Raw genomic sequence first — 15,846 nt, forward strand, 5'->3', positions numbered from 1 at the left:
ACAGACACACAAACTCTACCTTCGACATATATGTCGCCCTACAAACTACACAACACACCACCTACACACCATCATCCATTACATGTTCAAAACAACATAACCCATACATGCTGACAACATTCATTAACATACATCCATTACACCACACACATACACCATTGACACTGCACCGAAACACAACACAACCACACAACTACACACTCAGCTACACAAACAACCTCACACGAGGCACAACTACATACATCATGACAACATCTGCCACACAACAACACTCACCTGAATATGTCACATGACAACACAACATACACAACAACATCGATCTCACATGCAAGTGACACACATACAGACACAACCACATCACACACGCCAGCTCCCTACACCCTACACCTACACACACATACATGATCTGATACACATAGACAACATATATCACAAAAATACCAGCAGGTCCCCTTGCAATGCGCACACATGGACACCATTTTCAAGTGACGATGTATATGTTTATTGTGCAGATATTAAAATCCATTACAATCAAAAATCCAAATATCTGACTCTTACAATAACATCTAAGACACTCAGGGCCTGTTTATGACCTTGGCGAAGGGGATAACTCTGTCCCATATGTGACGGATTTTCAATCTGCGGTGTTACAAGTTCCTTAGGATGTAATGGAACTTGTAATACGGCGGGTGGGATATCTGTTACATTTGGGATGGAGTAATCCCCTCTGCCAAGGTTGTAATCAGGCCCTCAGTCCATGAGCATATGCCAGGGTTTAAAACCATTATTACAGCTAAAAACTAATCACTCATGGCGGACAGTGCGAACAGCAGTAGAAGATATAAAAATAATAACCATAAGGGTTGCTTGCAAGTAATAGCAGCAAAGTTACCAAGAGTGCTGACATGCAGTGCAGTAGTAGCAGAGATAAAAAACTTAATGTTGTTAACAGTATGGAGTGTGCCTAAACCTAATGTTACAAGCCAACTGTTAGTGCAGAGGTATAGAAGATACTGCCCAGAAAAATTACTAAGAAGGGTGGCATTATTCCATAAAGTGCCACCGTGCTTAGTGCAACAACAGCAGTGGTGAAAGAAAAAGCAAAATATTGGCAATATAAAATGAATCTGACCCACATATTGCGCAAGAGACAGTTGTTATTACATTGTCATAAAACAATCATGGACCAGGAGCAAAAGAGACCCACACAGACAGTCAACCACTGCTCGCAGTGCTCCTAGTCATACAATTGAGCGAAAGAGGGCTAAAAGAAAACACAGCTAAGTTGTACAGTAAAAGCAGCCACTTGGCCTCAAGAATCACAAACAAAGTATTGTATGGGCCCTAGGCAATTAAATCTGTTTAACACAGTTATGATGAATTTAGTCAACAGGACATTCAGCATCGTATTGTCGGGGCTTAAGGACGCAATTATAGCTTGTCGCCATGTGCGGGCACCCAGCTTATTCCACTCTCCCCGCAGCCTGGATCTACATTCCTTCAATAATGCTGGACAAAGGCACACCACATGTTAAAGGGATTTTTCCCGGCAGCCACAGCCCCTGCAAGTTGATCCAGCCATGGGCTGTCATCAGCTAGGTAGGTGTTTCAAAAAAGCCCAAACTCCTATCCTGAGGGCCGTGAAATTTTCATTCAGGTGAATATTGTAAGTACACACAAGATAGCTGGCTGGAGAGGCTGACTGATATGTATAAAGGACCACTTAGACGTGCTTATGCTTAGTGAATAGAGCTCTATCTGAGTGAAATGACCATGACTGAACACTTTTTTAGTGCCTGTTTTGAACAATTAAGTGGTTCGGATTACTAGACCAAAGATTCTTCCCATTCATTAACAGCTGGCAGTCTTCAAGGAACCTCTACTGTGATCACCTTGCCCTGCTGGAGCTGATTTTGGTCCATAGTAATGACTCCAAGCTGTCTGCTTTTGCCCTCCGTAGCTTGTGGCACAGCTTAAGATAAACTCCAGCACCGGCTACCAACTGATCAGGAAGGCCGAATTCCAGTCTAATCTGGGCAGGAGATTAAGGTTTTGGCAGCCGGAAAACCCTTTTGTTTATCTTGGTGACTAAATTGTTCAGCATGCAGCTATCCCTGCCCTTCTGGATTTCCTGACCGTAGGTCAGTGAGGGAGTGATATTGGCTCTCATTACTTCCAACAGAGGAAAAAGGCTTGGCCCGAAAAGGGATTTCTATAATTTCGAAAGGGTTACCTGCAAGGTCAGGGCTTTACCTTCAACTTCTTTTCGCTGCTTTATGAAACAGCCCCTGGCATCAATGTGCACTCCTAAGTACTTGTATGACTATTCTGAGGTGATTTTATTGATGTTATAGTGCCAGATACTTCCCAGATGCTTTTTCCTGCCAAAGGTGACAAGCTTTGTTTTCTACAAATTCACCTCCAAGTTGTTTGAGGCTGTATAGGTAAATAGCTGATTAAGCAGCTGCTGAAGACCAACCCTTGTATGGCTGAACATTGCTAGGCCACCAGCATACATCAGGTTGCTGATCCGTGAGCTGCCAATCTTTGGGGGTCACAGTTGGTGGCATCAAGTAGCCTTGAAAGATCTGCAATAAACAGGTTAAAAAGCTGTGGACCTAACACGCATCCCTGTTTCACACCACAAGATTTCCTTAGATAGACACAATCTCCCAATTTGATGCGGACACAGGTATCAGTATGCAACTGGATTATTGTCTCCTATAGCTTGAAAGATATTCCTCATTTTCTAGTTTGGCCCACAAAATCACCCTTGGGGCTCGGGCGAATGCTGCCTTGAAATCCACAAAGCAGCAATGCAGCACAGAGAACAATGTTTTTGCGTTGTCCATTAGAATTGATGACGCCAGTAAGTTGGTTAGCATTCCAGATCCAGCCGTGAACCCAGTTTGGTGCTTTGGAATCAGCCCCTTCAGATCAGCCCATGACCGCAGGCCCTCTAGAAATAAACTGGCAAAATATTTAGCCTTGTTATCAAGAAGCGATATTAAGCTGTAATTACTTGTATCTGACCTTGAGCCTCCTTTGTAGAGTGAATGGATTATGTCACTGCGCCATGACTCGAGGATTCTAGAACACCCCAAGCAGTTGTCAAGTGTGAGAGTACCGTCATTGCATTGCAATGAATGACACCACAATGACAGATGTGTATTTGTGTGACTCGGGTGCTGTGCCAGTGTGTCCCTGCCATGTTTGACACTATTATCTCCTCAACATATGCATGCCATAGTGATTTAAAAAAATACTATGACATGTAAATGCCCACCCAACATACCCTGGCAATGCAGTATCCCTATCTTTGAGTCCAGCGATGGGGGAGTCATGTTTTCTTCATGGGTTGGTGGCAGCAGTGATGGCAGGTGTTGTCCAGTCGTGTTCAGTCATAGACAGAAGTGGAATGGGGGGGGGGAAGTGAGTTTTCATCCTTTCCCTCCCACAGACCACCAACTCAGAAGCGGAGGTTGGACCGCAACTTTTTGCTTGGCTGTAAGGCACATCCAGGTCTGTCCGGTGAGGAGGGAGGCGGGGGTCCCACCAGTAGCCACTTTTTCCTCTCCCGCCATTGACACAGGCAGTGTTTCTTGGCGGAGATGGCTGTTCGAATGCGGGGTTTCAGCTATGCGACAGCCAACATCTAAATACTGTGGGGGACTGTCACAGAGGCAAACAGGTTTTCAGTCAACAATTTGACAGCGGGACAGTTACCGCCAACATCTTAATCAGGCTCTTAATCCTTTCCTATCTAGAAGGCAAAAGAGGAGATAAAAACCCAATTCATATTAAGTAATCTTAGGTTGCAAGTTGACGTCATGTGATTAAGACACCATGTTACAGTTCTGGGCTTTTTTTTACAACCTGCTGCATCTTGGAAGTTGTAGTCTTAGTTCATCTTAATTAAAGCACTTAGACTATCATATTGCACTGGTTTGTGAGTCCTAACTGGAACATTGTGTTCCAGATGACATGGAGCCTTCCAGCACATTGATCATGGTTGTTTTGATGATTTGTGCTGAAGCAGCTCCTCTGCAATGACAAAGGAGCGTCATCTACTGGCTAAGAGCCAGCAGCGGAAAAATAAAATTATATTTTACTATTGTTTTATTTTTCAGCTGCTAGCTCAGCCAGAATGTGCAGGGAGTGGCTGGGCTGGGCCATGGGAAGAGGAAGGAGGAATAGAGTGAGTGCACTAAGTGTGCATGTCAGTTTGGTCATGTGTACAGCCGGGATGGAGAAACTGCACAGACTCCAATGCACCGTCTGTGCGACAGACCAAACTGCTCAGACCAATCCTGATGCTGCTCTCATGTTAGGTATAGCATGATATCAGCACCAGGATTGCGTGGGGAGCCTGTGCTGGTGCCTCAGGATTGCTGGGACATTAACACCCATGGGAGAAGAGCAAAGCGGCTGGCGGTGGCAGCAGCACAGGTACGCTTTAAAAAATATATATAATCCTCTTGAGATTTGTGACAGCCGCCCCTGGGTTTATGTGCTCCAAGTTCCAAGGATGTGTAGCACCATATTGTGCTTTTAACTTATTAAATCTTTTTTTCCATAAATATGCTACACCTATGCAATCCCCAATAGGAATAGCGTGATCCAACCGGAAGTGAGCATGTTAACCCTGCAACAATATGTTATAGTGATATGAGAGAGTGACATTAATAGTATTTCACATATGTTGCCTTAATGAAAATTAGTACAACATGTCCTTTTAGAGGTTTGTTGGTAACGATGTCCGTAAGAAGTTGTTCATAAGTTAGACACTTTTCTTTTTTGCGTCTATTCTACCAAGTCATCAAAAGTTAAAGTTTGGCTGAAGATGAAAACACCATAAGACTGTTAGACATTCCCTAACTTTCAGAAAGACCTTAGCAACAACAGTGAACATTGAGCTTAAAGTCAGCAGTGTCAAATAAAATGATGAAACCTTCCTTAAAAACTTGCTGAGGAGCCCTGGAAGATTTACCAGGTTCGGAAATCTCATAGAAATACAAAAGCACTGGCAAATAGCAATCAACAAAAGGTTTAGGGGTTCATTTTGTACCCGTCCTTTAACTTCAATAAAACACCCTGCCAACCCACCCCCTTAACAATCTTATAACAAATATACACCTTACAATTGCCATTGGACAGTCCACTACTCAAATTTGTAAAGATAGATAACATAGTTCTCACTGGTGCAGTGATGTCAGAAACCCAATTCATGTTACATAATCTTAGGTTGCAAGTTGACGTCATGTGATTAAGACATCAAGTTACCGTTCTGGGCTTTTATTTACACCCTGCTGCATTTTGGAAGTTGTCAATGATGTTTATTTTTCTGGGCTCTGACCTTATTGAAAGAAGTCATACCTAAACTATGGCTTCTTCTTTTTTAAATCTACTGTTTCGTTCAATGTAAGCTAATTAGGTTAGACGTTTGTTAGTAACTCAATACAATCCTTTTGAATTCAAATTTCTCGCCAAGTCTTTAAACTAGTGTTGGGCATCCTTTTTTTACATTTTAAAAGGCCTAAAGCTGAAACTATTCCCCTTTGTTCTTTTCCACCTTCAGTCAGTGGCAAACAATCTGCAAAATCAAAATGCCCCAAAACATGAACAGTGACATTTAACATTTTCAACAACATATTAAGTTCACAGGTCAGAAGACAATATTTTCTGAATTTAACAACTATACATTTTTTTTCTCAGAACACCAAACAGTTGTACGTGAAGCAGACTAACAATAAAGATAATGGCATACTGGATTCTTGGCAATACCAGAATTAAGTGCTGTCTTTTCTAGACCAGTGTTGTAGGCTATGTTCCACAGTACCTCGTGCTTAACATTAATCTGAGGTTCTTCGATCTTATGTGTTCTTCATTCCACTCTTCTGTTGTACAAGCCTCTGATGACAATCAAGCATTGTTCCCAAGACTGAAATACTCACTCATAATCCAGGCACCGTGAAAAAACATGACACATTTACAGAGTAAGCATTTGTAAGAGCAATTACAATAGCAGCATCTAAAAAAGATAACAGTTAAAAAAGCTCTTGAATTCTGCTAGAGCTCTCCTTCTGTCCATCATAGAATCACACATATTATTTAGTGCTGTGTTTTCAAGAGGTTTGTTGTCCTCAGTGCACAATCCCCAAACCGAATCCCATTGAGATATTTATACTGCAGTCCTTCAAAGTTCTCTCTGGCATATTGATCGACCAATAAACAAATGTTGCCTAATCCACACAAAGGCTATGAAAGGCCCTGCATGCTGAACTGTACCATAACTCCTTCAGTGGGCCACTCAAGGAGGAGTTTACAGATTACAAATTTAACAGGCTTTAATGCATGTCATATGCTGATGTCTTGGTGTTCTTCAGCTCCCACATAACGAGTTTGATACGTTTTAGAGTTTTCACATTTTTACTTCCAACCATAATGACTTGGCTAATGAATATATTTTGCCATTCTTGATATTGTAACCATTAACTTCATTGATTAATGATACTGAAAGCTTGGTCACCCAAAAGAATAATTGGACTAACAGGAAACTTTGAAGATCCCACTTGTTACCTGTCATTTCCTGCAAACATCCTGGCTTCCTTTGTACCCACACTAGTAATCAGGAGACCAATGCTACTATTTCTGAAGTCTGTGAAATGTATCAGATTGTGTGCTGCAGGCCAATGTTTATATGATCACAGCCACAAATTGAGCTCCACCAACTTAATCAATGAGCCATTGCGTGATGTGCACATCTCCAGAGTCCTGGTTGAACATTCCTCATTCGATCTTCTGTTGGGAACAACAGATCATTGCTTATTGAAATAGGTTTTGTTTCTTCTTGACAAGGACCTCACACATTAGTTGTTGAGTGTGTCATTGAAAAGTTCTCCATTCGAATTCTTACCACCTTCTCCTCAGGGGGTGGCTGTAACAAGAATTTACAGGTGAAAACTTGGTGACATGCCTTACGAAAGTTTTCCGAAAGAAAAGCATAGATGATCGGGTTAATGCAGGAATTCCCATAAGCCAGGCAGTGGGAGATGATGCGAAAGACAAACGACGCATCATTCAGTGGGAACTCCCTGAACACAACCCATAAGGAGATGATGTGGTGTGGCATCCATGATATCAAGAACACAGCAACAACAAGCAATACTGTCTGTGCCGTCTGAAAAAAAAACACAAATAGCACAATAAATTAGTGACTGTCTTGTTAGACAAAATAAACGTGATTTCAGTACAGAGTTACAAGATGATATTGTGCTTCAGTGAGCAACAGTGAGCAGCAAGCAAACCATGATATTTTTCATTGTCTGCCACTCCAACTTTTCAGTGGCTGAACACAACTGCTGCTGTGCACTTTTCTTGAATGTCCAGAAAATATTTTTAAACAATAACCTTCAATGGACGTTGCAACTAGCAACATGAAATTAACTCCCATGAAAACATTCACTCTGTGCACTGTAGTTTGGGAATTTTACTCCTGGGCCATTATGTTGAAACATACAAATGTGTTTACTAGAGCTCAGATGAGTTTTGCTGGTGTATAGATGTTAATCCTTTTCTGCAATGAAGTGTATGCCACACCAGTAAAATAAGATAGTGAAATTATCTAGAGCAAATTTACAAATAAAAACCCTTGATTACTACAGTGCATAATTTAAACTGGTTTTACCACATTGCAGACACAATTGGCCTCTTTCTACTTCTAGGTCTGCAGTTATGTTTAAATATCCATAAATATATGTTCCACAAAAAGACATTGTGACATAAACCACACATGCAGATGTGCTGAGAATAAAATGCCATTTATTACCATTGTTGAGGGAGGGGAGGGGCACCATGACCCAAATGAGGCTGTGTTTCTTTTACTAATGGTGGCTTCTTGCATTCAAACATTGTAATGGCATATTACACAGTGCATCTGCATATATATTACTGATCAAACACGCTTAGATTCTCCTTACAAAGATGTTAGTATATAGGTAGCAAATGTTCAATCTGGTTAGAAACAGCTTATTTGTACTGACATCCTTATGATTTCAATTGTTTAAAACTTTACATTAAGGAGTGCAGAACAAGAGTGCGCTTTGCTTCAGCCTCCTTCAGATATTGACTTTCATTTGTGTTTCATAGATTATCATTAGTTGGATGGGCTGTCCACAAGGTCAAGGCATTTTGAGGGTGGTTACATTGTCCCATTTGCATCCCCATTAGGTTTTGGTGCTGGGAAATAAAGTAGTCCTTTTATTACATTGCATTACATTGCATATTACATTACTGAAGCAACATGAAGCAGATATTTTTCTGGATTCATTTTTGTCCTGGAAATTAGTTCTCTAGACCCTTTGGCACCAAGGACCAAATCAATATTCCAACCTGAGACAGACAACCCGATGGACTGCAAACACCCCACAACCCACTGAGGATTACTTGAGTGAGATGCACTCTAAGAAACAATAAATCCCTGTGATATCTCAGGGATAGTGAGAGGAACCCAAAACCTCTTTCATTATCATCATCAAAAAATGCATTTTATTCTTATTAAATAATCCTAAAAACACGTACAAAAACAGGAAGAATATTTAAGTAAAATTGATGGAAAGAACGTCTATTATAATGTAACACATAGAAATAAAAACTAATGTACAAATTATTTGACTTGCGTTTCCATACAGCTTTTTTTTTAAAAGCACTCTACCTGATAACACACCATTGAATTATAGAAGTTTAGATGCAAGAAATAAAATGCAGTTTTATACTTAGAAAATCCATTTGCTGTAGTAACAAGAAAAATATATTGTTTTTTTTAATAGGTTTATTGTATTTACAAAAGAAAGCAAAATAAATTCATATCTGAAGGGAGATTTATTCGCAAGGGCTGATGAAACCTGACACCAAATCAAATTGACCCAGTGGGAAACAAAGCTAGTTCCTAATCATACCCAGACAACATTTAGTCAAAAATAACCTTTTTTAACCAGGGTCAAATAGGGTTCTATGCCCTCACAGGTTTGGATGATGGCCTAATCTCACATGGTAATTTTCTCCCTCCCCTTTCTATTAGAATTGGAGACCATCAAAAATACGTTTTTTTACCCATGTGGCTTTCATGTTGACAATTAGCTGAAGGGATCAATGCCAATTTCATTGGCCAATAGATTTAGTCATAATCTCGATATACTGCAGCCAGGGAATCTTATAGTCATGATCACTTGCTAAACAGTCTGCAGTGAACTCTCAGTTAAAACTAGCATGCTGATTTCCCCAAAAGGAATCCAGAGCAGCAAGGGGGGCAATTTAATTTGGTACTCAATGCAAGTGAGATTCAGTTCCTCATGGAGAAAACAGTGGGAGCTCGACAGAGGTAGACCTAGCAGGATTCTACAGAAGCGTTTCTCCTGTTGTAGCTTGGAAATTGCACAATAATCCCATATGGCAGCTCTATAAGACAAGGCCAACAGACGTTTACATTTATACATTTCAAGGATTAATAAAATGGAGCACTTTCAATGTTCCATGACAAATCAGAAAGGGTCGCAATAGAGTGGATAAAGTGAAGGGATCTTTTTGAGATACAAGAGAGCAATGTGCTGTTGGAATCCAAGGTGACTCCCAAATAAGGAAAATCATTAATGTTCAATATATTCTTTCTGTTGATGGAGATAGGACTAGTTGTGCAGGTTTGTGGACCACAGATCATATTGTTGTGTAGACATTTTAGTTATGGCCTCATATACGTTATTTTAGCGAACTAGGCCTGCCGTTGTGCACTTTAGCCTAGATATATTTTATTCAGCTTCATTTTATTATTTTAACAATGGCCACATTTGCGGTCTTGTCCCAAAGTGCAAATGATTCTGCTGCCTAAATCCAGTAGTCTCATTTGGGTAATGAGAGCCTAAGCGACAATATGATGAGTCTTTGAGATGTTGGTCTTGAGATCCAAGTTGCCCATGAAAATAACAAATTGTTAACCTTCTAAGGTCTTCCATGCTGCATCAGAGTAAGACTGCATCATCTGCATAGAAAAGGGCTAAAAGAGGGTAGATGCAATCTTTGGCAGATCTTTACCATTTGTGATTAGAAATGTATACAAATCATTAATATATAAAAGAAAGAGATTCAGGGCAAGGACACAGCATTAATAAACCCACAGGTTAAGCCAAAGGGTATGGTGCATTCTCTCTCACTCCTGTATCTAACAGATGCTGTACTCCCACAATGCAGTGCCTGCAAAAAATTAACCAATGGATCCGGAAGGCCTATCTGAATGTGGATGCACTACAGCTTGGATTGGTTATTCAAATCAAAAGCACTGCTGAGGTCCATAACTAAGAAATAAATTGTCCCCCTCTCAGCGATCATAAATTTGTTAATCAACAAGTATACAATCAGACATTGCTCTTGTATGCCAAGCCCCTCACTGAACCCATACTGGGCCACTCGTTTAGCATTCATATTTGCTGCCCAATCCTGTAGCCTATGGAGGATTTTACAGCTCTCTACTTTGCCTACTGAATCTAGCAATGATATAGGCATATAATACAGAGGATCCTGTCTGTTTCCCTTTTTGTTTACACGTATGATAACTGTTGTCTACCATAAGGTAGATATCCCAAACATAGCTGCAAAATTCAAACCATTTGTGATTATATGTGATTAATAGGTCCCAGGGATAAATATTTTCCTCGTACAAATCCTTGGGAACCTCATCTGGTTGATAGACCTTATGTGTGGGGCTAGCAGAGATGGCAGAAATAACATCTTGTTGCTCAAACCTAATACATAATGGAAAAGGCGGATATGTTTCCTGTTGAACATCCTTACTGTCAGAACAAATGAATTTATAATTTTAAAACATTTCAGTGAGTTGTCAGCATTTATATTAGTTCCCATCCCCTCCGAATAGTTGGAACTATGTTTGCTCAAGTTAATTATTTTCAAAAAGCTATCAGCTTCATTGTCTGTGCAGTCTCTCTCCAAACTGTCCCAGGTTTCCTCCTTAATGGCTGCCTCCCTCTTCTTGAATGTCAATTTGTACACTGTCCAAAATGTGGTTATGAGGACCTGTTCTCTAGGTACTCTATTTATTAGGGGTGGAGCACAGCGAATGGTTCACTTCCCTGCATTCATTTTTATACCAGCTAGATTTCGGGTTTCTGTTGCTTTTGAGAGCACATAGAAGGGCAGTTTTACCTTAGTAGAGTAGATTAGGGTAGGTTAAGCAGCTGTGATTACCAGACTGCGTGACTATGACAATGTACTCTACACAGGAATCACATAGAAGCTCCTAAACAGGCTCCAAGCCACCCAAAATGCTGCAGCAAGGCTCATCCTACCTCCCTGCACTAACATCACCCCACATCTCACAGAACTCCTCTGGGTCCCCTTACACAAACGCATCCAGTTCAAACTGCTCACACACAAATACAAAGCACGACACAACACCAGCTCATACATTTCCACCTACCTCCCAGATATCTCCACTCAGCCAAACTCTCACTGGCACACGTATCCCACATCCACAAAGCCACAGCCGGAGGGAGCACCTTCTCCTACACTTCCCCCAAACCACGGAGTGACATCCCACATCATATGAGAGCCTCTTCTCAAATTCCTCCTGCAAAGCACCTGGATGCCCTAACGGGTAGTTAGCGCATTATTATACAAATATACATAACATAACATAATTTTAATATTATGAATAACCTAGCAAAAGCATCAACAGTCAAAGCTTTTCATTAGCTGTAAACAGATGCTTAGTAGTCAGATTGAGATAGGCTCTGAAAGGTTTAAATTAGCAGGGACAGGAAATGGGCAGCCCACCGCCTTAACCTTAGCCAACTGCCTACAATAAATAGTTTGAATACTACTTTTTTTTATGAATGACTAATACCAGTTGGTAGCCCAGCTATGAGCTCATTAGGGCTATAATTGCTATAGCTATGGGAATGGCACCTCCAGACTTAACAAAAATACTCAGATCCCTAGAAATAAAGCTTTTTTCAAGATAGAAAGGCACGTTAAAAAGCACTAGGAATTCAGGAATATATTCAATATGAATATTAATTCTTATAAAAGCAAACCAAATGGTGACACAAATACTGACCAGTAGTGTGATTAATAAATAATATTGCAACACTGTGATGCTATCATAAAGCTTCTTTATATTGATATTCCCAACCACACCTTTCTCTATCTCTAGGCTAACTAAGCTAAACATAGCACCGAAAGCAGCCTACCTCGAGTTTCAGATATGGGTCACACCCCTATACCTAAGATATGCAAATAAACTGCACCTGTTATTCTCATCTAAAGGCAGACAGGCCCTCATAGTTCCCATTACCTTCAGCAAAGGAAGGTGATTACAGCTCTGTATGACCCTCAAGCTCAGACTCCTGGTATGAAGTTCATCGCTATCGCTCCACACTCTTTTATGGGTTTATACATTGCATTTGAACATTGTTGAACATTTTCAGAATAAACAATTAGCAGTAAGGTCCTGGCAACTTTTTACTTACATTCTGTGATACTTTGTCTTTTGTTTAGAAACTATAACTGAGAAGTGTTCAATATTTAAAAACAATCAAATGAAAAGAGAATTTAATGCATGCAGTAAAACATGAATATATTCAATTCAAGCAGACCTAATTATCACCTTGTTATGACTAAAAACATGAATAAATGTGCATGTATATTTAAAATGTATACTTAATCTACTGGTATATATAATTTGAGAAGGGTATACCTAGAAAAAAAACATGATGATTATAACAAAGATTTCAATTGGGATTTGGCATAAGTTCTTAGAAGTATTTACTTTGTTTTGTTTTTTACTCTAATCTTTGTATTTAAACTTTTTCAAAAAAGTTAAGATGTTTACAATCAGTACACAGTTATTTCAATGAGGGGAAAACTTCAGGGGCTCAGCCATGAATACATTCAATGCAGTCCAAACATGTAGTACTGCAGGGCTTCGTATCTCAGCTAGTTACCAGGTAAGGTTACTATTCAAACAGAGCAACATTCCGACTTCCAAGGCTGTTATACATCTCTGACCCACAAGGTGTACCGTGATGCTGAGGGTTAGTCAAATCAAATTGGTCCCTCAATATATGTGTACTCTTGTCATTATGGCAAAGGAGAAAAGATTCAGTATAGTCATTGTGTACAAATCCTTATTGACAACAGAAACAACTACAACTGGAGCCCGCCTTACAAATCCCAAGCAATCTCCCTCACCCCAAATCACCCCCAAGCCCATCGTGTCATGTTCTCCGCTGCGCAGTTTCAAGCCCCAGATCAGACAAGGCTTGTCTGGCCCATATCAGAGTAGGAGGCCAGGCGGTAGTGCCACCAGTGGAGCATGAGGTACACATCCAGACAGCCCCAGCATCCCAGTGCGAATCACAATTCTAGAATATCTCCGTCAGACCCATGAGCCAGTGATTTGAGATCAAACATTATCGCGTCCGAACCCGAAGCTAGCGGGTATTTATGAAGTCATCTTTCTCGCAATGCCACCCTCTCCGCTTTCGCCCACCCCACAAGAGACCTGCAACCACACCTCAAGTGAGGGGGGCTCTGGGGACTTCCATCGTCTGGTGATAAGACTTTTGGCCATCAGTAGGCCTAAGTCTAGGAATCTCGAGGTCGCCTTTTGGATTTTTTTGCTCTAGGAAACATTCCCAATATACACACCTCCCAGGTATACAGTAGCGGGTGTGCCATGCAGGCAGAAAGCTGAAGCAACACACCTCACTAATAAGAGTGCAGGGATGGAGAGGATCACAACATGTGGAGCAGGTCCGCAGCCACCAACGCACAAGCCATGGAAATACCTATTAATTTTGTCAGGGGTGTGATAGGCCCTGTGTAATATGTAGAACGGAATCAAATGGAACCTTGAGTTGTGTGGTATGTTACTAGGGCTCTCCAGAACTGTTATCCATTCTTTATCTGTGGTATGTTACTAGGGATATCCAGAACTGTTACCCATTCTTTATCTGTGTACGGTCGAGCTAGTTCACCCTCCCATTTGGCTCGCAGGGCGGTGTGTGGGGGCAGTGTGAAGGCGCAGTGAGCTAGTGAGCCATCGCACCAAACTCCTTCCCGATCAGATGACTAGCAGATACTGCACCATTGAGTGTGTTGATGGCTTGATGGAGAGGTCCCCAGTGTCTGGTTAGCAATGCCAGTAAAGAATTGTATAGAATTCACTGCCCTGGCGACAAACCTGTGTCCTTCGCCACCTAGCGAAGGGGATTAGTGTGCCATCTCAATGCAGATCTCCCTGGGTGCATATTCCATCCGCGTGCCAGGGCTCTAGCTCCATCAGAGACGTGCACAGGGCATATCACTGTGTGCCCAATGGAGCTAACACAGGTGCGTAAGGAACCGCTGCTCGCATGAGATACAGGCTCCTATGAAAGCAGCAATGCACCACCCCCACACGTGTGATTGGGTGAAACAGGTGAGGCACTCTGGGTAAAGTCCATGGTGGTAGGACAGTAGCTGTGTTCGACAGATGTATGCCAGAGAGCCACTTAGCCACCCATTGCAGCTGGGAGGCCAAATAGTATTGCTCCAGGTATGGCACCGCAAGGCCGCCCTGACCAGGCGGCAAATACAATTTCGCTAGTGCCACTCTGCAGCATCCCTTGTTCCAAATGAATTCTCTAAACCTGGGTTCCAATTCCTGGAAGAATCTGGCTAGAATGTACAGTGGCAAGTTGGAGAAGTAATATAACAGCTGCAGGAGGATCACCATCTTCAGAAGGGCTACTCGTCCCATAACCGTTAGTGGCAGCGTCTGTCAGAAGGACATCTGGGCTGGAATAGAGGTGACTGCTCGCTGAAGATTTCTGTCATGAAGATCCTCCGCAGAGTGATACACCCAAATGCCCAGGTATCAGAACGTACTGGGCTGCCAAGAAATAAGCACACCAGAGCGTGTGAGGCCGGGGTCACACGAGTCCACTGTGAAAATTACTCCATTGAGACTGCCATCTTCCAGGACTACTGGAAACATGCAGATATGGAAAACTACATACCAATCTGATTGTGACTTCTCTGCCGCCTTCAACACCATCTCCCACAGCACCGTATGCACCAGACTACACTATGCAGGTATGCGCGGCAAGGCCTTGGGGTGGATCCGTTCCTTCCTCATTGGAAAAACCCAGAGAGTCAGACCCCCACTGTTCATCTCGGAACCTACAAAAACCATCTGCGGAGTCCACAGGGCTCTTCCAAGAGCCCCACCCTCTTTAATAGCTACATAGCCCTGCTCACCAAGATCGTCAGACACCATGGCCTCAACAGCATCTCCTACGCGGACAATTCACAACTAATTCTATCCCTTACAGACGAAACATCAACAGCCACGAGCAACTTCCACAATGGAATGAGAGCAGTCACCAACTGGATAAAAGACAGCTGCCTCAAGCTAAACTCAGACAGGACAGTGATCCTCATCCTGGGTCCCACTCCCACTGCTTGGGACGACTCCTGGTGACCAATAGCTGTTGGAACTGCCCCTGCCCCTACCCCCACGACCACGCATACAACCTTGGCATCATCCTCGACTCCTTGATGTCCATGGGCCGCCAAGTCAACAGCGTCTCATTGTCGTGCTTCCACATACTTTGCCTGCTCCGTATGATTTTCAAGTGGATCCCCATTGAAACAAGAAGGACATCACCCACGCACTCATCACTCACGCACTCATTAGCAGCAAACATGACTACCACAATGCACTCTATGCTGGCATCTGGAAGAAAATTCAAACAAGACTCCAGAGAATACAGTACGCAGTGGTTGGACTCATCC

At 41.9% G+C, this 15,846-nt stretch overlaps 1 protein-coding gene across 1 annotated transcript in view; it reads right to left on the reverse strand.

Moving 5' to 3' along the window:
- Positions 1–482: 482 nt before the first annotated feature.
- Positions 483–15,846, reverse strand: part of LOC138268116 (galanin receptor type 1-like) — a 707,271-nt gene continuing 691,907 nt past the window's right edge. The window contains exon 3 of the mRNA XM_069217507.1: positions 483–7,180. Within this exon, the coding sequence (XP_069073608.1) occupies positions 6,863–7,180 (318 nt within the window). The 3' untranslated portion in view covers positions 483–6,862. The remainder of the gene's footprint in view (positions 7,181–15,846) is intronic.

The sequence above is a fragment of the Pleurodeles waltl genome, chromosome 12, assembly GCF_031143425.1.
Source record: "Pleurodeles waltl isolate 20211129_DDA chromosome 12, aPleWal1.hap1.20221129, whole genome shotgun sequence".
In the NCBI taxonomy this organism is placed as follows: domain Eukaryota; kingdom Metazoa; phylum Chordata; class Amphibia; order Caudata; family Salamandridae; genus Pleurodeles; species Pleurodeles waltl.